Source organism: Hyla sarda, chromosome 2 (genome assembly GCF_029499605.1).
Source record: "Hyla sarda isolate aHylSar1 chromosome 2, aHylSar1.hap1, whole genome shotgun sequence".
NCBI classification, from domain to species: domain Eukaryota; kingdom Metazoa; phylum Chordata; class Amphibia; order Anura; family Hylidae; genus Hyla; species Hyla sarda.
In genome coordinates, this window is record NC_079190.1 from 226,770,965 (window position 1) to 226,796,504 (window position 25,540).

General features: G+C 47.6%; 1 protein-coding gene across 1 annotated transcript in view; it reads left to right on the forward strand.

Annotated features, from left to right (window-relative positions):
* Positions 1–17,534: 17,534 nt before the first annotated feature.
* LOC130355799 (T-complex protein 1 subunit zeta) overlaps positions 17,535–25,540 on the forward strand; it is a 28,110-nt gene continuing 20,104 nt past the window's right edge. The window contains exons 1-3 of the mRNA XM_056556490.1: positions 17,535–17,814; positions 22,174–22,237; positions 23,962–24,096. Coding sequence (XP_056412465.1) covers positions 17,681–17,814; positions 22,174–22,237; positions 23,962–24,096 — 333 coding nt within the window. The 5' untranslated portion in view covers positions 17,535–17,680. The remainder of the gene's footprint in view (positions 17,815–22,173; positions 22,238–23,961; positions 24,097–25,540) is intronic.

Below are 25,540 nucleotides of genomic sequence, written 5' to 3' on the forward strand. Positions count from 1 at the left end.
CATGCGCCGGAAGAGGTCGCAGATTCGTCGCTGAGCCACGGAAGAAACGGGAAGAAAAGATTCACCTCGGACTTCAGAAGATAGGAAGGACAGAAGCAAGAACACCCGACACCCCCCCCCCCCCACCCCCCGACATCCCGCTTACCGAACACAACATGGCGGAGGCTGAGGTTACACAGCAAGCCACTGGAAGAAAAAGGGGCCAGCTTCCTGATCTTCACAAAAGGTAAGAAGATACATATATACATAATCACAACACACACAAAAAAACACATACTTATACACACATAACACACAAACATAGTAACAAAAAACAGTATAAACAAGGGAGAACCCCTTTAAGTTCTTGGTCATCTCTCTTACCAAGGCCCTTCTCCCCCGATAATGTGGTTTGGCCAGTTAAAGAAAAAGTCCTGGTTGTTCCAAGCCATTTAATAATGGAGGCGACTGTGCTCTTGCAAACCTTACGGGTAGCGTCACACACAGCCTATACACTGCATATTAAATGCATGAGTATTTCTGTGCTAGCAAAGTCTATAGAAGTAATAAACACCCATAGATTTTGCTAGCAATGAAATATGCAATGTCAAATACGCATGCATCAAATACACACCGTATATGCTATGTGTGACCCTACCCTTAGTGCAGCAGAATTTGTTTGTGCAATAAAGTGCATCTGACTCCTCCATACCTCCGCAGTTAGGGCATAAAAAGATAAGAAAGATGGTACCTTTTAGTGTGACCGCAGTTATTGCCCTCATCTTCTAATCCAGCCAAACAGAGAGGCTGGCTAAGGCGCAACGGCAAGCATCCTCCCCACGCTGACCTGCATGATTGAAATACCGGTCTCCATGCTGGGAATGGGTCAGAACAGGAAGTAGGTGTGCTGCTGCCTCTTGGCCAACCTTTCCGATTGGCTGGATTAGAAAATGACAGCAATATAAGTTTAGAGAAAAAAAGCCATCACTTAACCAAATACATGGATGAATGTTGTCATGGCAAATAAAGAAGGTCACTCTACTCACCTCTACTAGGCATAATGCCTCTGACTGTAAGTAATGTGACTGGTGCTGGGTCTGGACATCAGGGTCTCAGGTCAGGCGTGTGAAAGATGGATGCAACTCCTTGGGGTAGTTCTCCTGTGTCCCAAAGGACAATGATGTGGCAGGAGGCGTATGATATTGTATATTTCTTCTCTTTATTCAGCTAAAGGACAATTCGGTGGCCTCATTTAGTCCTTTTGGGGTCAAAGTGCAAAGTCGCAAAATCCAAAACATCTCGCATTTGACAAGTTCCTCAAATCTGTTGGTGCAGTCTTCATTTATCTGATCAATTGGATAAATCCGTATCGGATCTTTGTGTCCTGCATGTTTCTCCTGACAGTGACGAGAGACGCTATGTAGGCGATATCCTCTTTTTATGTTTGCCCTATGATTGTTCAATCTATAATGTAATTCCTGAGTGATGCGGTCGACGTATTGTTGTCCGCAAATGCATTCTGTGACGTATATAACTTACTTTAAGTGGCAATCCATATGATGTTTGATGGTAAAAGTCTCTCCTGAGGTATTGCTTGGATGGCTTTTTATGCCCGCTTTGATGGTGTTGCAGCACAGGTATCTTTTGCTATTACATTTGTGAACTCCATTTTCTTTGTTTCGTCCCGTTGCTCCCTCTTTTTCCTTTATTCTTTCTATTGTGCTGTTTGTTTACTTGGTGCTAGAATGGATTTTAGCTTGTAATATTAGGGTCAGGAGGTAGTGTTCGCAAGGACCTGATCTGCCTGCAAGATATGCCAATGTCTTTTTAGAATGGTCTTGATGGAGCTGTGTGCCAAATTACAGGTTGTATTAAAGTTTAGTCGTGGGGGCTCCTTGGTTGGACGAGAGGTGGCCTTTTCTTTCGGTTTAGCCAGACATTTTTCCTGGGATAGAAGGTTTGTTTTTTCAAAGGCTTCCCTGATTAATTGTTTGGGGTATCCCTTGGCTTCAAACCGTTGAGTGAGCTTTTTTGCCTGAGAATGAAAAGTTTCTGTTTTAGTACAGTTTTTTCTTAGTCTCTTGAACTGACTGTTGGGAATATTTGTCTTCCATTTTTTTTAAATGTGCACTATTAAAAGCAAGATAACTGTTTGAGTCCACTTTCTTAAAATACGTGGTCATGGGTATTTCTGATTGGTGATGTGAAATTCCCACGTCCAGATATTCTATTTTTTCTTTTGAGTGATGGGAGGTGAGGGAGATTCCCCGTGGGTTATTGTTTATGGCCTCAACAAATAGGTGTATGAGGTCTTGGGGTCCACTCCAGATGAAGAAGAGGTCATCAATGTACCTCCTGTACATGATGACATATTTTCTATATAGTTAATGGGATGTTATGAATAGCTCCTCAAACCTACCCATCATCAAATTAGCATTAGCAAATTAGCACTGAAAAAATTGTTGGTGAGAATTAACTATACACTCCAATAAAAACTGTTTATGAGAGATGGGAACTGGTGGATCATTACAAAAAAAAAATCATTAACACATGCCAGTCCAATTTGATGTTGAATGTTACTATACAGAAAAGAGAGACATCCATGGTGATAAAAATAAATTCCGGTTTCCATTCAATGTTTCTAAAAGGATAAGGTCATCTGAATAAAAAAATAAATAAATAAAAATCCTTATCCTTCTTTTAAGAAATATTGAATGGAAACCGGAATTTATTTTTATCACCATGGATGTCTCTCTTCTCTGTATAGTAACATTCAACATCAAATTGGACTGGCATGTGTTAATGATTTTTTTTTTGTAATGATCCATCAGTTCCCATCTCTCAAAAACAGTTTTTATTGGAGTGTATAGTTAATTCTCACCAACAATTTTTGTCGTATGCTAATTTGATGGTTAGGTTTGAGGAGCTATTCATCACCTCCCAAAAACTATATTGAAAATGTCATCATGTACAGGAGGTACATTGATGACCTCTTCTTCATCTGGAGTGGACCCCCAAGACCTCATACACCTATTTGTTGAGGCCATAAACAATAACCCATGGGGAATCTCCCTCACCTCCCATCACTCAAAAGAAAAAATAGAATATCTGGACGTGGGAATTTCACATCACCAATCAGAAATACTCATGGGCACGTATTTTAAGAAGGTGGACTCCAAACAGTTATCTTGCTTTTAATAGTGCACATTTAAAAAAAAGGAAGACAAATATCCCCTACAGTCAGTTCAAGAGACTAAGAAAAAACTGTACTAAAACAGAAACTTTTCATTCTCTGGCAACAGCTCACTCAACGGTTTGAAGCCAAGGGATACCCCAAACAATTAATCAGGGAAGCCTTTGAAAAAACCAACCTTCTGGCCAAACCGAAAGAAAATGCCACCTCTTGTCCAACCAAGGAGCCCCCACGACTAAACTTTAATACAACCTGTAATTTGGCACACAGCTCCATCAAGACCATTCTAAAAAGACATTGGCATATCTTGCAGGCAGATCAGGTCCTTGCGAACACTACCTCCTGACCGTAATATTACAAGCTAAAATCCATTCTAGCACCAAGTAAACTGAAACAGCACAATAGAAAGAATAAAGGAAAAAGAGGGAGCAACGGGACAAAAAAAAGAAAATGGAGTTCACAAATGTAATAGCAAAAGATACCTGTGCTGCAACACCATCAAAGCGGGCATAAAAAGCCATCCAAGCAATACCTCAGGAGAAACTTTTACCATCAAACATCATATGGATTGCTAATCAAAGTACGTTATATACGTCCTAGAATGCGTTTGCGGACAACAATACGTCGGCCGCATCACTCAGGAATTACATTATAGATTGAACAATCATAGGGCAAACATAAAAAGAGGATATCGCCTACATAGCGTCTCTCGTCACTGTCAGGAGAAACATGCAGGACACAAAGATCCGATACGGATTTACTCAATTGATGAGATAAATGAAGACTGCACCAACAGATTTGAGGAACTTGTGATACGCAAGATGTTTTGGATTTTCCGACTTTGCACTTTGATCCCCAAAGGACTAAATGAGGCCACCAAATTGTCTTTTAGCTGAATAAAGAGAAGAAATATACAATATCATACGCCTTTCCCACCCCACTTTTCCCTGCCGCAACCCAACTTTCCTTGGCAGACCAGAGTAACGTCACTTAGGGTTTTTTATTGTTCCTTTTTTTTTTCCTCTACTATACATCCTGTAAGTAGAGTGAGTATATTGGGGTCCCACCCCAAGTGAGGCCACCTTTGCATGGTGGATGGGTGAACCATCTTAATCAAAAAGCGTACTAAGAGCCATGATTTTACTTACGTGATCTAATGGAGTCCTGCTGCAACCTTCTTTTGGTGAAAATATAAATTTACAAACTTTGGCCACACTAAAAAGTACCGAGGTGACAGATTCACTTTAGGAGAATCCAGCACAGCTTCAGCAGCGACATGTTTCAACCATATGGTCTTTACCACAGCATGAAAAAACATCTATTACCCAAACAATTTAAAAGCCCACATGTGTGAGTGAGCAAAAAGCGTTAATTTTTAACGTAAATTTGTTTTCCCTTAGTCCTAACAGCAGCACAAGTGGGGTGTTCTGCCCCTGTGAAGCTGGCAGGACGGTGGAATTTTTAATTCCGCCCAAGCAATTTAAATTAATTAGCCCCCCCATAAAAGGCCTCCTCCCCTAGGCCATCTCGCTTAATAACAAGTAACAAAAAAGTTTAGGGCGGGAAATTTGTGTGCTGCTGTTAGGACTAAGGGAAAACAAATTTACGTTAAAAATTAACGCTTCCCTTACGTCCTAACCAGCAGCACAAGTGGGGACTTAGCGAGTAACAACACAAATAGGGAGGGACTACGGCAGAGTGGCACTTAGGATTGACTGCCCAAAGGCCAACTCTTCCGATCGTTTGGCATTAACCCTGTAATGACTCAAAAAAGTATTGTGGGTGCTCCAAGAAGCAGCAGCACAAATCTGTTCCAGAGGAACAGACCTTTTCTCAGCAAAGGAAGTAGAGACTGCCCTAGTGAAATGGGCAGTGACAAAGGCAGGAGGAGTTAGCTCCTGGACTATGAAGGTCTCTCGGATTGCCTCCTTAATCCACCTACTTAGGGTAGGTTTAGAGGCTTTCAAGCCCTTGTTCTTTCCAGAAAAAGAGACAAGGAGGTGTTCCGACTTCCTGAATTCTCCAGTTCTTGAGATATAGACTCTGAGAGCTCTAGAGATGTCCAGAGTGTGGTCAACCGCTTCTTCAGGAGAGGATGGATTAGGCAGTAGAACTGGAAGAGAAATGACCTGGTTGGTATTGGAGAAAGTCGGAACCTTAGGAAGGAAGGTAGGTAAAAACCTCAACAGGACTCTGTCCTGTAGAAAAACAGTGTAAGGCTCGAAAGCCGAAAGGGCCTGAAGCTCACCCACTCTCTTGGCTGAGGTTATGGCCAATAAAAAAGTGACTTTAAGGGATAAATACCTAAAGTCTACTTCTTCCAGAGGTTCAAAGGGGGGAGCGCATAACCCCCTGAGAACAGTGGTTAAATCCCAACTGGGAATAGGTCTGAGAACTGTAGGTTTAAGTCTTTCAGCCCCTTTGAGGAATCTTCTAACCAGGGATTCTTGTGATAGAGACCTGCCTAGGAAGGCAGAGAGTGCTGCGACCTGAACCTTTAAGGTGGATGGGCTAAGACCCTTGTCAAGGCCATCCTGAAGAAAACGCAGTATTGCAGAAAGAGGAGGATCTGAGGTAACTACCTCTTTCGTTGCACACCATTGAAGGAAAATCTTCTTTATCCTGGAGTAAACCTTGTTTGTAGACTCTGCTCTCGAGTGTGCAATAGTTCTCAAGACCTCCGCAGGAAGCCCACTCCTTAGTAGGGTCCTGTCAATCTCCAGGCTGTCAGATTGAGTCTCCTCAGATCTAGGCAGGAGCCTGTGTTGTGAGACACAAGGTTCTGCACGTGGGGAAGCCTCCAATAACACCCCTGACTCATCCTCATGAGTTGGGTGAACCAAGACCTCTTCGGCCAGAATGGGATGATGGCAATCGCTGAGGTCTGGTCTTGCCTGACTTTCATCAATACCCTGGGTATCATGGAAAGTGGAGGGAATATGTAGGCCAGCCTGAACCTCCATGCGATGGACAGAGCGTCTATCGCCACCGGATTGTCCTCCTTGTAAAGGGAACAAAACTTGCTCACTTTGGCATTCAGCCGGGTTGCCATGAGGTCTATTTCTGGTGTACCCCACTTCAGGGTTATCCTCCTGAAGATCTTCTCGTTGAGAGACCATTCTCCCTGGACTGCAAGCCCGCGACTTAGACGATCTGCCACTACGTTGAGATCCCCCTTGATGTGGACTGCAACAAGGTGGGATAGGTTGAGCTCTGCCCACGATAGAATAAGTCCGGTCTCCCTGAGGAGCACTTGGGACTTTGTGCCACCCTGTCTGTTGATATAAGCCACTACAGTGGTGTTGTCTGACCGGACTCTTATTGCTTTCCCTAAGATATGGGGAGCAAAGTGGAGGAGCGCAAGACGAACTGCTCTCAGTTCTCTCATGTTGGATGAGAGTAACCTTTCCTGAGGGGTCCAGGTACCCTGAACCGGATGGTCGTCCAGATGGGCTCCCCACCCTAGAAGGGAGGCGTCCGTGGTCAGAGTGATCCACAGAGGTTGAATCAAGGACTTCCCATCTGTCAGGTTCGTCCACCACCTGAGAGAGGCACGGACTTCGGACGACAGGGTGCATTTTTTGTCCAACCCACTGGGGTTGCGATTCCAGGCAGTCAAGACCTGATCTTGGAGAGGTCGGAGGTGCCACAGGGCCCAGGGGACTGCTTCTGCAGACGCTGACATGTGGCCCAACATCTTCATTAGAGTTTTGATGGGCACTCTGCGGGGTACCGACAAAAACTCTGCGGCTCTTATGACGCGCTCTCTCCTTTCTGGGGTGAGAGACAGCGTCATCCGAGAGGAGTCTAGGACAAACCCCAGAAACCTTCTTGAGGTAGATGGAATGATCTCAGATTTTTCCCAATTTATGAGCCACCCTAGGTGTTGAAGAAAATCCAGGGTCAGTTGAAGATGAGCTTGAAGAATGTCTAGAGTCGCGGCTTTTAAAAGCCAGTCGTCTAGATAAGGAACAATCTCTAGGCCTTTTAGTCTTAGAGCAGAGACAACTGGAGCCACCACCTTTGTGAAGGTGTGGGGAGCGGAGGTAATGCCGAACGGTAGAACAGCAAATTGGAAATGCCTTACCATACCTTTTATGGTGACGGCGATTCTTAAGAACTTCCTGTGGGCAGGAAATATAGGGACATGAAGGTATGCATCCTTCAAGTCTATAGTGACCATGAGATCTTGTGGGTTCAGGATACTGACCACCGAGCGAATGGTTTCCATTCTGAACCGCCTTTTCCTTATAAATCGGTTTAGGTAGCGCAGGTCTATTATCATGCGCCAGTCGCCATTTGGTTTGGGAACCAAAAATATCGGGGAGTAGACGCCAGATCCTCTTTGATCTGGGGGAACTTCTTCCAAAGCTTGCTTTTCCAAGTATTGGAGAACTGAGGTTTCTATGACAGCCTGTTTTGGCTGAGGAAGTAACTTTGTTAAGACAAACTTCCTTGGGGGAGGGGAGGTAAATTCTATCCTGTACCCCGACTGAATAACCTTCAGAACCCAGGGATCCTGGATTTCTTGCATCCAGGTTGTAAGGAATAAACTTAAACGTCCTCCTACTGGAGGAGGATGGGCAGATAGATTCTCTGCAACAAACACTTGAGGGGAAGGGAGAGGGAAAACGTTGGTGGATGTCAGTGGAGAGTCATAGCTCGGCCTTCCGGTCTTTACCGCGGCCGCGACCTCCACCACGTTTTTGAAAGGACTGACGTCTCTGGGATCTAGGAGGGCCCTGGGACTTCCCCCCTCTTGCTCTACCTTTACCCCGAAAGGCCTGAACAGGAAGGCACCTGCCTTTTTTGTCAGCATAACCTTCCATTATGCGATCCAGCTCAGAACCAAATAGCCAAGTAGGCTCGAAGGTCATCCCACACAAGTTAAACTTGGAGGTGTTGTCCGCTACCCAAGGGCGTAACCACAAGGGACGTCTGCTAGCAGAAGCGAGTGCCATGGACTTGGCAGCTAGCTTAAGGTGTTGCTGGGAGGCCTCGCAGAGGAAGTCTATACCAAGGAGGAGTGTCTTGAAGCTGTCCAAGATGTCTTCCCTGGGGACATTGTTGTCAATCTCAGTCTGTATGCGCTCCACACGCTCCTTCACGAAGTCAGACACTTCTCCCGAGGCAATAGCCACAGAGGCAGACGCTGATGCTGCCGAATATGTGCGTCTGAGAAGGGAATCCACCTTCCTATCAAGCGGGTCCTGGAGGTTGCTTCCATCATCCGCGGGAACCAAGACTCTCTTGGACAGTTTATTTACTGCCATATCAACCTTAGGAGGTGGCATCCAGGAATCAGATTCCGCGTCCGAGAGAGGGTACATCAATTTGAAGGTACAAGTGACAAGCGCAGGTTTATCTGGGTGCTTCCACTCAGCCTTCATCATCTTTTTGCGTGCATCATTCACCTTGAAAACCCAAGGTTCTCTAGAGGTGGATGCAGAGGCTTCCCCTTGGTCAACATCCTGGTCCCTTGACCGGATGGACCTAAGTAATCTCTGTGTCTTTTCCGCAGGGAAAAGAGGCGGAAACATCTTCACCTCAACAGGCTGTTCAGACTGTACAGATGACCTCTGGTCCAATACATCGACCGACATAACGGATTCTTCCGCCACAGAAGGAGGAGTGGATTCAGTTCTAGCTCTTTTGGGAACAAGAGCACTCTTAATTTCAGATATGGAATTTCCCATAAACTCCTTCATCCAGATGAACATGTCCTGGACAGTAGGTTCAGCTGGATTAGAGGGTGGACGGCAACCGGGACACCTGTTATATTCGTAAGCGTCCGGAAGCGGAGTGCCGCAATTGGCGCAAGTTAGATGGCGTTTTTTGGCGCTAGCCTTACGACCACCAGAGTGTGGGTCACTAGAGGAAGGAGTAGACATGACTCTGGAAAGAAAGAAAATAAGTTAGGGATAATAAATAAAATTATTATCGCCCTAACGCCAAATAGAGAGGGAGAGATACCTATAATGCAGATAGGAGCTCTAACCACTAATGCTAGGCTTGTAAATAGGACTAGCTATGATGGCAGCAGAGACTGAATGAAGGTCTCAGCTGTCTTTATATGGGAAGGGGCCCGGAAGCCCCGCCCCCTTCAGAGAAAGACCAGCCTGCAATAGGCTGAAACACTCGGAAGGGAATTTTAATAAAAATTATCCACTGAGCCCTTCCCTAACTAGGAAAGGGCTCACGCCTGAATTTTCACCTAAATATAAAACTTAAAAGGCAGCGCAAAGCGCTGAAGAAAGTGAGGCCGGGACCGGAAGTCGTCAGATGACGTACTTCCGGTCCACGGCTCGCACAGTGTAATGGAGGCGAGCGTGCGCCGGGACACGTGGGAAGCCAGGCGGGTAAGAAAAAACCCGCAGCGGCATCCCTAATGCTATGAGGGATCACCGGATCCCTATAGCAACATAAAATAGTCAAAACAAATAGTTTTAAGATAAACCAGGCCGGAGGCCCAGATAATATAAAAAGAAAAAAACAGGGGGCAGTTGAAAAAGGTACTGCGCCCCAAAAATATCTCCCCAATACAGGGGAGACATCCAGGCAGGCTCCAAAGGAGCCTGCACCGTCCTGCTGTCCTTACACAGGACAGAAAAAAAGCGAGATGGCCTAGGGGAGGAGGCCTTTTATGGGGGGGCTAATTAATTTAAATTGCTTGGGCGGAATTAAAAATTCCACCGTCCTGCCAGCTTCACAGGGGCAGAACACCCCACTTGTGCTGCTGTTAGGACGTAAGGGAAATATATTTTTTTCCCCGTTTCCAGATCTGTGGCTTTAGATTATCCTGCCTCTGAGCTCTACAGGCAGTTCTTTCCAAATCATGGCTTGGTTTATGCTGTGATATACATTGTTAGCTGTAATACTTTGTATAGACACGTGTTATGTCTTTTCAAATCCTGTCCAATCAACTGAATATACCACAGGTGACTCCAATCAAGGTGTAGAAATATCACCAAGATGATCAAGAGAAATGGGAGGATCCATATAAAGGGTCTGAATACTTATGTCGATGTGAAATTTTAGTTTTTCCTTTTATATGTGCAAAAATTTCAAGGCTGCAATGATTAATTGATAAAAATCGATAATAGAAATATGGCCTCGGATGTAACAGTCTACCTACTATTGTTACTACTTTCCCTGCCTTTTTAGCCCCTTAGTCTGCCCCTAAATGTCTCCCCTTACCCTCTGCTGCCTCCGGGGGCCTTCTTGAAGATGCTGCTGGCCTTCAACATCTGCGGCCTAGCTCCAGCACAGAGACCGCGGCCTAGAGTGCAGTCCGAAAGCTGGCACTGTTTCCTAGTCCTTGGGGCCTCTGGCTCTGGTCACAAGAAACCTACGGCCCTGACATGGTGGGAGCCTCCCTGTCCAGCCAGAAGCTCCATTCTCCATCCTATGCAGTGACAGATCTTCCTGGTGCAGGAAGGATCGCCATCACTAAGTCTGGAACTGCTCCTCCTTCCCTGCAGTGGCTCATAGGTTAACCCTTCAGTTGCTATTCCCTCTCTTCTCTCCCCTGTTAACCCATCAGTTGCTGACCCTTTGCACGTACCCTCTCTTAACCCTTCAGGTGCTGTCCCCTTACTTTCCCCCCCTGTTAACTCTTCACAATGCAGTCCTCCTGCTCCCACTCTCACATTAACATCCTGGCCTCCGATTAACCAATAATCGTCTTACTAATCACTTTTTTACAAATAATCGTTAGTTATATATCAGACAGGAGGCTCATATCTTATGCATTATCTTTCTTTAATAATAATGCCCATAGCAGAACACTTTGGTATTCAATTTAATAAAAGAAAAAACTACAACTCCCAGCAGTCCTAGGGCCACAGCAGTCACTCCTCCTCCGTAGCCCCTATATAAGGACTGCCCCCATATAGATCTTCCTCTTTCTTTCTGCTCATGGCAGACCCAAGATAAGTATACTCCATATTCAATAATTATACTTTCTATTTCTATAAGTGATGTTACTCTATAGGTGATATTTCCATAGGTGATATTATTTATAGGTTACTGTAGTAATACCTTTTTCTGTTACCCTCTGTACTTCTTCCCAGCGCCGGTTTTCCCCGATTCTGGGCTCCTTTTTCTCCCTGTCGCCGCTCCGACGTTTTCCCTTACTCCTGAGTTTAGATCGCGATTAGTTCGCGATTCTCCCCTCCCCCCCCCCTTTTCGCCATTTTGCGCTTCTCCTCCGAGTTCGCGCGCGCGGGCTGGGGGCGGGGTTTTCTCCCTCTGGCTGGCCGCTTCACTGCGGCCGGCTCTCAGTAAAGGGGCGGCACTTCTGCGATCTCCTATTAGGACTCAGAGGAACGTAGTCTCGCGAGACTTCGTCCCCTGAGTGTAAAACTCCGGGCTCCCCTCCCACCGCACGACAGTGCTTCGCCTGCGGTGTGGAGGATCGGAACCCGGTACTGTGTCTCAATAGGTAGTGTAGTTGCCCCACATTGTCTCCCTGTGGATCGGAATTTATTCCACCCCCGTGCATATTAGGCATTCCTACTCCTTAGTTCCCCTTTTAACATCCTGTTACCATGGCTGAGGAACCTTCACCTGCCCCTCTCAGAAGTGAACCCCTCTCTCTGGACTCGGCACATTTTATGTCCGCCACCCAGATTCAGGACCTAATTAACAGGTCGGTCCAAGCTGCCCTGGCCTCCTCCATGTTGCCCTCTGGCCCGCATCAGCCGGGTCCCCATGCCCCAGTCCCTTCTCTTCACGGTGGAGAGCCACAGATAAAGAAGGGCAAAGCTTCCCATAAAAGGAAGCATACCTCTGACTCCCCGGCAGGGGAAGATAATAATATGCCCCAGACAGTCCCTACCCCGGTCTGTCAACCCCAGCATGCTTCAGACTCCGCTCGACCCCTGGGCCTCGGGGAGTTACATGGCAAGAGGCATAAGTCCGCTAGGCGGGCAAAACCCGATTCATATGTGGACTCCTCTACCGAGGATTCTTCGGGTTCTTCCAATGAGTCTGAGGACTATGAGTCCAATCCCAATATGGAAGAAGATGCTGGGGATACGGCGCTCGACACCGACGCCAACCCTGCCACGCAGGGCAAGGTTATCCTAGATGCCCTAGGAGAGCCCCTGTTCCACCCAGACGCAATCTCTCACCCGAGATCAGGCGACTGGTCACCACTCCCCCATGTGGCCCAATATGTGGAACTCTGGGCGCGCAAGTCTCTAGATAGGTCCAGCCGCAATAAGCTGAGGGCCGAATGCCCTAGACCTTTCATCCCCAATAAAGTGGTGGACACCCCTGAGGTGGATCCCATCCTGATGAAGTATCTGTTGAAATCAGGTAAATTCACCAAGAAGGGCATAGAGCGCTCCTTCAAAACTATACAGGAGCGTATCCTCGACTTAATGGGTCCCCTCACTAAAATCCTAAACTTAGCGGAGCACGCTGCTGCAACGGACGAACCCGTGGACGTCCGTCAGCTCCGTGGGTGGGCTCAGAGAGCCATTTGCCTGGCAGGTACGGCCAACACCACCTGCTCAGTTGAGAGGCGCCGATCGATCCTGATGCGCCTCGACCCTCAACTGTCCCACCTGGCCGAGACCGAACCGGGTCCCTCGGCAGCAGGCATGCTTTTTGGGGACAGTCTGATGAAAGACGTCAATAGATTCGTTGGCCTCTTTACGGGCTTAGATAAGGCCCAAAATTCCTTAAAAAAATCGGGGTCCTCAAAAATTTTTCCCCGGGCCGGCAGAAGTAGAGGCCGATCTGCCGGCCGTTCTGCTCCCTACAGGCCACAGGGCAGAGCTTTCGCCCAATACCAATACCCACAGACCCCCCCTTCATACACAGTACCAGTGGTTCAACCATCACCATTCTTCCCTCCTCGAGGCCGTCCCTGGAGAGGTCGTGGCGGACGTGGATACCCCCGTTCTCGCCCTTCTACCGGTGAGTGTACCTTCTACTCCTCAGTCTCACATACCTGTGGGGGGTCGACTGATGTATTTTTCCCACGCCTGGTCTGCGATTACAGCAGACGCATGGATTCTTCAGACAGTGGGGGGATTTCACATAGAATTCCAATCCTTGCCGATACTGGGTGTCATCCCACCGCCTATTCACTTTTCCGACCAAAACGTTGTCCTCATAGACAACGAGATACGGGATCTCCTGTTCAAACATGCGATCGTGGAATCCGATCCATCTTCCCTAGGGTTCGTAAGCAACCTCTTCCTCGTGAAGAAGAAAGGGGGCGGCTATCGTCCGGTCATAAACCTACGAGACCTAAACCAACATGTCACGTATCGCCATTTCAAGATGGAGGGGATCCATTCCCTCCGGGACCTCCTGATGCCAGGAGACTGGCTGGTGAAGGTGGACTTGAAGGACGCCTACCTCACAGTCCCCATTCACCCAGAGTCACAACAGTTCCTCCGTTTCCTTTGGAAAGGCCGCATGTGGCAATTTACCTGCCTCCCGTTCGGCCTATCGTCCGCCCCGTGGTGTTTCACCAAACTGATGAAACCGGTGGTAGCGGCTCTGAGGAGCAGGGGGGTTCGTCTGATCATTTACTTAGACGACCTTCTCATCATGGCCCATTCCAAATCTCAGGCCTCCCTTCACATGTCATGGGCGATATCACTACTACATTCTCTGGGCTTCATAATCAACCGAGAAAAATCGGTCCTGACTCCAAGTCAGGAGATGGAGTTCCTGGGTTTCTTGGTGGACACCAATCGCGCACTGCTGCGACTTCCCAAGTCCAAATTAGCCCTGATCCGCAAAGAAATCAGGGCAGTTCTGCGCAAAGGTTGCTTGTCCTTACGGATTCTGGCACGACTGGTGGGTCTCCTGGCGGCTTCCATACAAGCCATCTTTCCGGCCCCCTTGCACTACCGAGCCCTTCAGAGGCTCAAGATCTTACATCTACGCCAGGGCCTCAGATACGCGGACAAAGTACCCCTTTGTCCGGCTGCTATCGAAGAGTTACGCTGGTGGCTTCGACATGCCGTCGAGTGGAACGGCAAAGCCATCTTCCACCCTTACCCAGACGTCATCATAGAGTCGGACGCGAGCCGACTTGGCTGGGGCGCCCGATGCGGGGAGGTTTCCACCGGGGGGACCTGGTCCGTCAAGGAGACCAATCTGCATATCAATGCATTGGAGCTTCTGGCAGCGTATTTTGCAGTCAAGAGTTTCATGCCTCGTTCGTCCAATTGTTGTGTGTTACTACGCATGGACAACGTGGCGGTGGTCCAATACGTCAACCGTTTGGGGGGCACCAGGTCCAAGATCCTGGCGGACCTTGCCAAAGACTTCTGGCATTTTTGCCTGGCCCGCAACATTATCCCGGTAGCGGAGTACATTCCAGGGGTGTCCAATACGGTGGCCGATTGGAACTCTCGCTATCTCATCGATTCCAGCGACTGGCGGCTGGATCGCTCCGTCTTCCTGCAATTACGGCAACTGTGGGGCCCGTTGCAAGTGGACCTTTTCGCGTCCCGCCTCAACCGGCAACTGCCCCGCTTTTTCAGCTGGAGACCGGACCCAGAGGCATCTGCGGTAGACGCTCTCCGCCTCGTCTGGCCGACGGGAACGCATTATGCGTTTCCTCCCTTTCAGTTGATCACCCGGGTTCTCCTACATGCGACGAACCAGAGAGCGACGATTGTGATGATCACCCCTTGGTGGCCGACGCAGCCATGGTTTCCCCTCCTTCTGGGGATGGCTGTGGATTATCCCAGAGTGCTACCCCACTTTCCACACCTTCTCACCAACCCGACCGGGATTCTCCATCCTCTGATCATGGAAGGCAAACTTCCTCTCCTCGCGTGGTTGGTTTCGGGGTCTCAGACGCGGATCACGACCTTTCAAAATCAGCTAGGGATCTCCTCGCCCTGGCCTGGGCCCCCGGGACTAGATCGGCTTATCGATCAGCCTGGAGACTCTGGGTTCGTTGGTGTGATCAACGGCAGGCTGATCCCGTACATGCACCTGTGTCTGTAGTGGTGAACTATCTGGCAGATTCTTTTGAATCTGGCAAATCCTACAGTTCCATTAATGTATACCGATCGGCTATTGCGGCTTACCATTGCCCTGTGGACTCCCTACCGATCGGCAAACACCCGCTGGTTTGTAGACTTTTGCGCGGCATAAAATTTCAACGTCCCCCTAGGCCTAGGTATCATTCGACCTGGGATGTCTCCAGACTGCTCGATATGTTTACTTCTTGGCCGGACAATGACGACCTCTCCCTGAAAAGGTTGTCATATAAGTTGACGGTCCTTCTTTGTTTGGTGTCCATCAAACGTGTCTCCGACGTGAAGGCTTTGGACGTCTCTAGACGACAATTTTCGCCTCAGGGAGTGAGATTCTCGGTGGTCCGTAGGACCAAGACGGGTATTCATTCGGTTTTTTATCCGTTTTTTCCTGCGCACCCGAAGCTTTGCGTTGTTCGTTGCCTACAGGCGTACGAATCACAGACGGCGGATCTGCGCTCTCCGGATTCCCCTCAACTCCTCGTCTCTTATGTCGGACCCCATCTTCCGGTTGCCTCCGCTACTCTAGCGCGTTGGGTTCGTTCCGCCATGGACATGGCGGGTATTGATACATCTCTGTTCGGAGCTCACTCGTCCAGGGGCGCTATGGCTACGAAGATAGTCACAGCAGGGGGCTCCCTCTCCGACTTATTGATGGCGGCTGATTGGTCTTCAGAGACCACCTTCCGTCAGTTCTACTTCAGACCGGAGGACCACGTGTCTATGTCAGTCTTATAATACTCTAGCTGTTTATTATTTCTTTGTCTTAACTAATTGTTAGCTTCGAACTTGCATAAGATATGAGCCTCCTGTCTGATATATAAATCGAGATTTTCCTAGCTTGTGACGGAAAATATTAGTTATATGAAGACAGGAGGCGAGTATCTTCCCTCCCTACCCACCCTATTACGACTTTTTGTTGTCTTTACAGGATATTGAACGTGAAGGCGGTGTTCCTGAGTTTGGTTGACCGGTCGTTTTCCGGCTGTTTGGTTCCTCTACGGTCCCCGTTGGGACGAAGTTGGGTTTTCCCTGCCATCTAGGCTTCTGCTGCCCGAGGTTGAAGGACCGAGTGTTCGCGTGCAACTGTGGATGTCTGGATAAAGTCGTTTGTGCGGTTCTGATTCGCATGAAGAAAGAGGAAGATCTATATGGGGGCAGTCCTTATATAGGGGCTACGGAGGAGGAGTGACTGCTGTGGCCCTAGGACTGCTGGGAGTTGTAGTTTTTTCTTTTATTAAATTGAATACCAAAGTGTTCTGCTATGGGCATTATTATTAAAGAAAGATAATGCATAAGATACTCGCCTCCTGTCTTCATATAACTAATATTTTCCGTCACAAGCTAGGAAAATCTCGATTTACAGCCCTAAAAAAGACTACAGCTAGGACTACAACTCCCATCATGCCTGGACAGCCAACGGTTGCGAGTTGTAGTTTTGCAACAGCTGGCGGCACCCTGGTCGGGAAACTCTCATCTCGACCCTAGGTCTCTAAACTAATTGTAGTTTTCCAACTGGAGGTCCAAGGCATTCATCTTGGAAATATATAACTGGGCATTATCAGCTCTCTTGTCAATGCGGTGTGTCCTAACACTTCGGCATGCCTGAAAAAGAACTGAGCCTGCCAGCACTCACTATGCAGTCACTTCCTCCCTGAGCCTGCTGTGCTGGGTCTCTTCATCCAATCACCGCAGGCTGCTCTGTAACCCCCTCCTCTCTGTTTTCATGGTGCAGATTGACACCTGGACTTCAACTGGGACAAAGATGCTGCTGCATTTGGACAGGATTGTGTTCTGGATGATAGGGAGACCTCTAGTGGTCTCTATTATGAAGTATATTAGAAAGGTTATTGTTTTATGAAGATGTACAACATGTGATACGTTTTTTGTTATTTTTTATTCTGACAGTGCCCATTTAAGGATTCCAGGAGCCCTGCTTTCTGTCACATATCTATTCACACTCTATACCATTGTTTCCCAACCAGTGTGCCTCCAGGTATTGCAAAACTACAACTCCCAGCATGCCCGGACAGCCTTTGGCTGTCCGGGCATGCTGGGAGTTGTAGTTTTGCAACATCTGGAGGCCCCCTGGTTGGGAAACACTGCTCTATACACAAGAATAAAGATCTGCAGCATATTCTATTTTTCTACGTTCAGGATCCTATAGGACACAATTGGCACATGTTAAGGTGGACCCGGCATTTTGCCCGGTAAAAAGTCACATGTCACAGTCACTTCCTCCAGGCCGTTACAACGTTCATCATAAAACTCGCGAGATGAGGTTAGACGTCAGCCAATCACACACCAGCGCTTCTCCCTCTACCAATCAGAGTGCGCGCTGGGCGGGGCTTGTCGGCCGAGCATGCTAGATTGTTCTAGAAGAGGCGGCCCAGTCTCTTGCGGTCGCAGCGTGCAGGGAAGGCCTGGGCTTGGTCATTGTGTGGTGCGCACGCTTCTTCTCGTCCTCTCCTGAGCCCCCCGCTCCACCGCAATGGCCGTCAAAGCCCTCAACCCGAAAGCAGAGGTAGCCCGGGCCCATGCGGCTCTCTCTGTGAACATCAGCGCCGCCCGTGGGCTCCAGGACGTGCTGAGAACTAACCTGGGCCCCAAGGGGACCATGAAGATGTAAGAGTGGACTTATACTGGGCCGTGTAGTGCGTGGTCCTTACTATAGCTGGGGCTGTGATCGGAGCGGGTGTGGGGCTAAGGCCTTATATGGAGATGCCGTACTATGTGTAGCCTGCTATAGGCGAGGCATGGCAGATCCGTGTGTGTGATCACTTCCTATAGATGAGGGATCTGTATGGGATCCCTTCTTATAATGTACCCTATAGATGAGTGATCTGTGTGTGTGTGTGTGATCCCTTCTTATAATGTTCCCTGTAGATGAGTGATCTGTGTATGGGATCCCTTCTTATAATGTACCCTGTAGATGAGTGATCTGTGTGCATGGGATCCCTTCTTATAATGTACCCTGTAGATGAGTGATCTGTGTGTATGGGATCCCTCCTTATAATGTACCCTGTAGATGAGTGATCTGTGTGTATGGGATCCCTCCTTATAATGTACCCTGTAGATGAGTGATCTGTGTGTATGGGATCCCTCCTTATAATGTACCCTGTAGATGAGTGATCTGTGTGTATGGGATCCCTCCTTATAATGTACCCTGTAGATGAGTGATCTGTGTGTATGGGATCCCTCCTTATAATGTACCCTGTAGATGAGTGATCTGTGTGTATGGGATCCCTCCTTATAATGTACCCTGTAGATGAGTGATCTGTGTGTATGGGATCCCTCCTTATAATGTACCCTGTAGATGAGTGATCTGTGTGCATGGGATCCCTCCTTATAATGTACCCTGTAGATGAGTGATCTGTGTGTATGGGATCCCTCCTTATAATGTACCCTGTAGATGAGTGAACTGTGTGTATGGGATCCCTCCTTATAATGTACCCCGTAGATGAGTGATCTGTGTGTGTATGGGATCCCTCCTTATAATGTACCCCGTAGATGAGTGATCTGTGTGTGTATGGGATCCCTCCTTATAATGTACCCCGTAGATGAGTGATCTGTGTGTGTATGGGATCCCTCCTTATAATGTACCCCGTAGATGAGTGATCTGTGTGTGCATGGGATCCCTCCTTATAATGTACCCCGTAGATGAGTGATCTGTGTGTGCATGGGATCCCTCCTTATAATGTACCCCGTAGATGAGTGATCTGTGTGTGCATGGGATCCCTCCTTATAATGTACCCCGTAGATGAGTGATCTGTGTGTGCATGGGATCCCTCCTTATAAAGTACCCCGTAGATGAGTGATCTGTGTGTGCATGGGATCCCTCCTTATAATGTACCCCGTAGATGAGTGATCTGTGTGTGCATGGGATCCCTCCTTATAATGTACCCCGTAGATGAGTGATCTGTGTGTGCATGGGATCCCTCCTTATAATGTACCCCGTAGATGAGTGATCTGTGTGTGCATGGGATCCCTCCTTATAATGTACCCCGTAGATGAGTGATCTGTGTGTGCATGGGATCCCTCCTTATAATGTACCCCGTAGATGAGTGATCTGTGTGTGCATGGGATCCCTCCTTATAAAGTACCCCGTAGATGAGTGATCTGTGTGTGCATGGGATCCCTCCTTATAAAGTACCCCGTAGATGAGTGATCTGTCTGTGTATGTCAAGCATGTCAAAGGCTAACATGGGCCAAAAAAACAAGGTTTAAGTTTGTGGGCTGCATCCAAAAAGGACATAGTAACGCCAGCCCTTGAATTGTGGGAGCGTGACGTGAGCGAATGTCAATACGAGGCCCCCACATTAGGTGCAGTATAGCTCCGCCACAGACATACAGCCTTCCGCCATGTACAGTGTGTGGCTGGAGGCTGTATGCCTGTGTACGGCCCCACTTCAGTGCTCTGACCACTGCTCCTCTGTTCCAGCCATAGCAGTAGGTCCCGGGAGAGGTGGTCTGAGCACCGAAGCTGATGTGATGCTGGTCACTTACCATGCTGGCCAGCGTGCGTCTTCCACCTCCATGGTCTGCTCCTCCACGCCTCTTTTGCTATGGTTGCACACACCATATTTGTGGTGTGCGCTATCTCCTGGCGGCCCCTGCATTTTTTTTACTTAACGTGGGGACGCTGAGAGTTGACGGGGGTATCCCTGTGTCCTGAAAACTTCTTTCAGGACACATGGATGTCTTTAATAGTGATGGGGGGGGGGGGGGGGGGGATCCGCCACTGCAGGGCAAGCAACGGCCACAATAATATTCATTGTGGGCTGCATGTTTGACACCCATGGTGTATGTGATCCCTCCATATAATGTTCCCTATAGACTCTGTTGCAAAACTTCAATTCCCATCATGCAGAAGGCCGTCGGAGCATGATGGTAGCTGTAGTCTTGCTTTAGCTGGAGAGCCACAGTTCCTTGATCCCTGCCAAAGGGAACTAATGTTAAAATATTGCACTTATTGCCCCAGATATAAGATTTTTGGCTTTCACAATCCCCTCGTATTAGGGTTTTGCTTTCACATTCCACGAGATTTACTAGCAGTCTGCTTGTTTTTTGTTCACCTCTCAGCCTTTAGCTGCGCCCTTACAGGACAAATTGTGCCCATGACGCCATCACTCATTTAGCTTTTTGAGCTCCTTTGGTCTCTGCAAAATCAAGAAAAACCAGACACACACAACTATTTAGTAAATAATGCCCATTGTCTGACTCTAAAAATGCCCAATTACTCCTGTAGCTCAGAAGCTCTCTGGTAATTCCTCAGGGCGGCCTGCACTGATTTAAAGGGGTACTGTGCCCCTAGACGCCCCTTTTGGATAGGGGATAAGATGTGATCGCAGGGGTCCTGCTGCTGGAGACCCCCATGATCTTGGCTGCAGTACCCAGACATCTGGTGCACGGAACAAACTTCGCTCTGTGCCTGGTGATGGCGGGGCGATACAATCACCGATGCTGCGGGGTGGCGGCTAGTTTTCAGCGTAATGCTCTGCTGCTTGCTATGAAAACTAGCCCGCTGTGCCCGCACTGTATGCTGATAGAACGGGCACTGGCTTTTCTTATACATATGAATAAGGATACTAAAGGGCCTATGCACTGGGACCTGTCAATCGCACAGCGGTCCCAGCGCTGACATACAGGGTGGTCGCGGGCCATAGCCAATGCCTGTCCGACTGTTGCTGACTCTTATTAAGAATTTTTTAGCCTGGTCAAAGCTAGAAAGTGGTAGACTGTATACCTGAATAGTTATTATAAAGAACTGTTACCCTGTGGTTAGTTTATGGGGGTACAAATTTGTGACAGTTGTGTTTTTAACAGGGGGTCAAGGGGGCTGAAATTCCCCCAGCTCAGCTGACACTGGCCCTTCAATTTAGTGACACTGTTATTGGGGATTGTTTAGTGGCCACTATTATGACCCTTATAAGAACACAGCTGTCTTCTACAGGTTTAACACCCGAAAACCCTGGCAATAAGTTGGTACCACCGGGAGAAACTAATACTTGTTCAGTGTCTCTTCACTCAGGCTGTATGGACTTTGGGATAAGGTGACCCTAAGTCACATTCATACCAGTCTAATACAGTGGGTCTCTAGTTGTTGTAAAGCCTTTAGCTGTCCGTGCATGCTGGGAGTTGTAGTTTTGCAACAACTGGAGACACTGTTTGGGAAACACTGCTTTAATAGATGTCTGATCACGGAGGTCCCGCCACTGGGAACCCCTGCGATCTCTCCCATAGACTTGCATTGAGGGGTGGGGCAAGACGAGAGGGTGGAGCAGTTATGTCAAGAGCCTTTGGTCCCTCCATCGCCAGCCATCAGGCATGGAGTGAAGTTTGCTCCGTGCACCAGATGGCGGGTGCTGCAGGAGAGTTTGGAGTGGCGGGACCCCTGCGATCAGATATCTTATACCCTATCATTTGGATAGGGGATAAGATGTCTAGGGGCGGAGTACCCCCTTTAATGGCATTTGTGACAGCTCCATTGCTGTGTAGCCAGCGTTTTCTTACACCATGCAGGAGCTTCAGACTTAACAGTTCATGTGCCACCATGACCGGTTCTGTTTTATATTGTGAGTAATTGTTCATAGACTATATAGAGCCATTAATTTTCTGTGATCAGATGTCCTCATCCGGGCTGGAAGTTGGACGCATCTCATAGATGTTCCAGCCATAGTTGTTTGGGTAGCCAGTGCATAACCATGCCAGACACATCCATAACACCACTAGTGTAGCGAAGTACTGTCTGGAGTTCAGCTGTCAGATTTTCCCTGTCACATTGGTAGTGCCCAGCTCTGTGGCTTTCCTGTGTGTTGGGAATCTTCTGGTTGTTGTCCTCTGTAAGATCTGAGCGTTTCCCCATTATCACCTATGATGACATAAGAAATGCAGCCTATACATGTCAGTTTTATGTGTAAAGTATACTAATCCCAAGATCAAGGTTAGCATTATTGGTCACCTGCTGTGATTTCTTTTGGTTAGGTTGGTCTCTGGAGCTGGCGAGATCAAGCTTACCAAGGATGGCAATGTATTGCTCCATGAAATGGTAGGTATATTGAAAGCATTTTTTTGTATCATTGTTGGCTTTGACTCCAAACAAACCAGTACTGATAAATTAGGCTCCTATTTTATTAGTTAAAAAAAACACAAACAATTTTGTGACCTGTCCAGGAGTGGGGAGACCAGATCAGCTATACTTCGGGCCTACAACCCCCTCCTTCTCTCAATTGGTGCTGCACATGCACTGTCAAACTGCTGACTTGACATAGCCTGGAAGAGGGGAGTTGTGGGCCTGACTGTCTGACTCCCAGATGAGTTACATAAATTTTATTATATTTTTATACAGAGACTAAATTATCAGCACAAGTATGGCTAGCGTAGATTTGTAAGGCCCTACTGCTGTGTGCAGCTTCATAAGCCTTTTAGGTGACAGATGCACTGTCTGGTCCATTTTTTTTAAGTTCTTTGCTTGTTCCCATCCCAGTGACTGGCCACATGACTTGGTTCCTGATTCTCTGTAATCTACAGCTTCTTTGCTAGAGTCTATCTCCTAGAAATACATAGGGACAGTTACTCCTGGTGTACAGCAAATATAAAGAGTAGATTAGAGAGTGATGGACTATATTACATGGCAGTCACCTGGTTGGAAATTGCATCAGAATGGGCAAATAGTGCCGCACTTAAAAAAATAAATTAAAAAAATATATATATTTTTTAAAGGCCTTGCCGGTGAGTTAGCCTGACACCTTTTAGTGCTCGGCATAAAAAAAAAAAAAAAAAATGAAAAAGCAGTGCTGAGTCACATTATCTTGTTATGGAGAAAATATATGTACTAAATCTAATCTTGGAGTACCTGCCACCAAGTAAAGATGAATAATCTTCTGTGTGTCGTCCCCCCCCCCCTCTTCAACCCTGAGTCCACAGCACTTTTTCTTTTTGATTTTCGCCCATTATTTCTCTAGTTATGGCTTTCTAAAGTCTGCTTATTGTCTCTCTGCTTTTGCTGCTGCAGGGAAGTGTTACCCGGCAGGCGTGACTTCACCTGAAGCCTGCATAGTAACACTTCCGCCCTTCCCTGTGCTATGCTGTGCTCGGGAGCGTGCATAGAACAGGGAGCCGATCACGGCAGGCAGACCGAGTTCCCTCCTCTGTTATGCACATCGCGAGGCATACAGAGAGAAGGGTCATTGGAGCTGTGAGTAATATAAGACCTCGATCAGAGCAGATAACTGTGCCACACTCCTATCATTCCTGTCGCCTAGGACCATCAGCGCTGCAGTGAGAGCTGGTGGCTGGGCAAAGCCTTTCTGAGGGGCGGGGACAAGAGGCAGGGGGGTGTTGGGTATCTCAGTGTTGAGAGAGCCCTGTGCGCGGCGCGCACAGCGCTCGCTCCCTCCTGCAGTATTGACAGGCAGGGAGTGAGAGATGAGCAGAGCCGTGCTCATGTCCCGCCCCACCCGCACTTCCGGAAATCGGACTAGTGCCAGTCCGGCACAAGTCCGGAGGCTATGAAGGGCCTGATGAACACCATAAAAGAGAGACCCCTTGTGGCCACTTTTTAAACAGTAAAGAAAGTGTTAAAAAAAAAAATACTTTATTTCCAAGTAAAGATATATGGCAAATATGCTTCAATTTTCATAAGGAATACAACATCAAAAGTTTTACTTGATGACAGGTACTCTTTAAAATTAAAACTTTGAAAAAAAAATGCATGTACCCCCTATAAAAGATTCATAAAGCTAAGCTGTTTTATTTTTTTTTATTTTTTAGCAAATCCAGCATCCAACAGCATCTTTGATTGCAAAAGTGGCCACCGCCCAAGACGACATCACAGGAGATGGAACAACCTCCAATGTGTTGATCATTGGTGAACTATTAAAGCAAGCTGATCTCTACATATCTGAGGTAAACTGCAATGGATACATTTCCTATAACAAAACCAGACAATATTGATAGGAGTCTGCTTGTCACTGAGAAACCTGGATTGATGACGGCAATGTCGCACTTACCTCACTGCCCTACCTGACCACAGTATATGATCGGTGTACATGCACTGAATTTGGGGATACAGAGGTACATATTGTCGTGTTGCTTTAACCCCTTAAGGACTCATCCCATTTGGGCCTTAAGGACGCAGACAATTTTATTTTTACATTTTCGTTTTTTCCTCCTCGCCTTCAAAAAAGTGGAGGGTTTTCCAATTTTTTTTCTTTTACACTTTACAATCATTCAATTGCTAATACTGTTCAGTGCTATGCATAGGACACGGCACTGATTAGTATTATCGGTCATCTTCTGCTCGATTGCAGATCAGAGCAGAAAACCCCTGGAAGGCAGCGAAGCCAGGTGAGGAGACCTCCGTCTGCCGTTCTGGATGATCGGATCGCCACGGCAGCTCTGCGGGGGACACGATCATCCACTTTAGTGACCGCGATGCTGCAGATGCCGTGATCTGTATTGATCACGGCATCTGAGGGGTTAATGGCGGACATCTGCGCGATCGCGGATGTTTGCCATTACTGGCGGGTCCCTGGCTGCTATCAGCAGCCGGGACCTGCTGCGCATTACTCGAGCATCGCTCAGATGCCCACGGTTATACATAGGACGTAAATGTATGTCCTGGTGCGTCAAGTACCAGCTCACCAGGATGTACATTTACGTCCGGCGTAGTTAAGGGGTTAAACATGAACAAAAAATAAAATACTCTCTTGTATTGATCCCCCTGCAGACGCTGTTCTGACTGCTCCTTGTCCCTGCAGCTTTCAGCTTGGTCCTGCTTCTTCGGGCATGTTGTCCCTATAGAAAATTCCAGTTCACTGGCCGCAGTGGTAACTAGAGATGAGCGAAGTTATAGTGATTCGATTCATCACAAACTTCTCGGCTCGGCAGTTGATGACTTTACTGTGCATAAATGAGTTCAGCTTTCAGGTGCTCCGGTGGCCGGAAAAGGTGGATACAGTCCTAGGAGAGAGTCTTCAGCCCACCGGAGCACCTGAAAGCTGAACTCATTTATGCAGAGTAAAGTCAGCAACTGCCAAGATGTTTATGACCAATCAAATCACTGTAACTTTGCTCATCTCTAGTGGTGACCATCCTCTACATTGACTTGTTGAGGGGGCATTTTACTGCAGGGACAATTCATTGGGGAAAGTAATAATGCGCTTAAAACAGTGTGGACCGGGAGCTGTTGGGATGGCTGCTGTATGGTATCCGCATGAGGAGTGTGGTTTCTTAAATTTATAGCACCCCTGGAATAACCCTTTTTTAGTGTTGTAGTTTTTGGGTGAGGTGCACAGTAAATGCTTCCTGAATAGAGTCCAGCTCCCCAGACACCAAGAAAAAGAGAGCT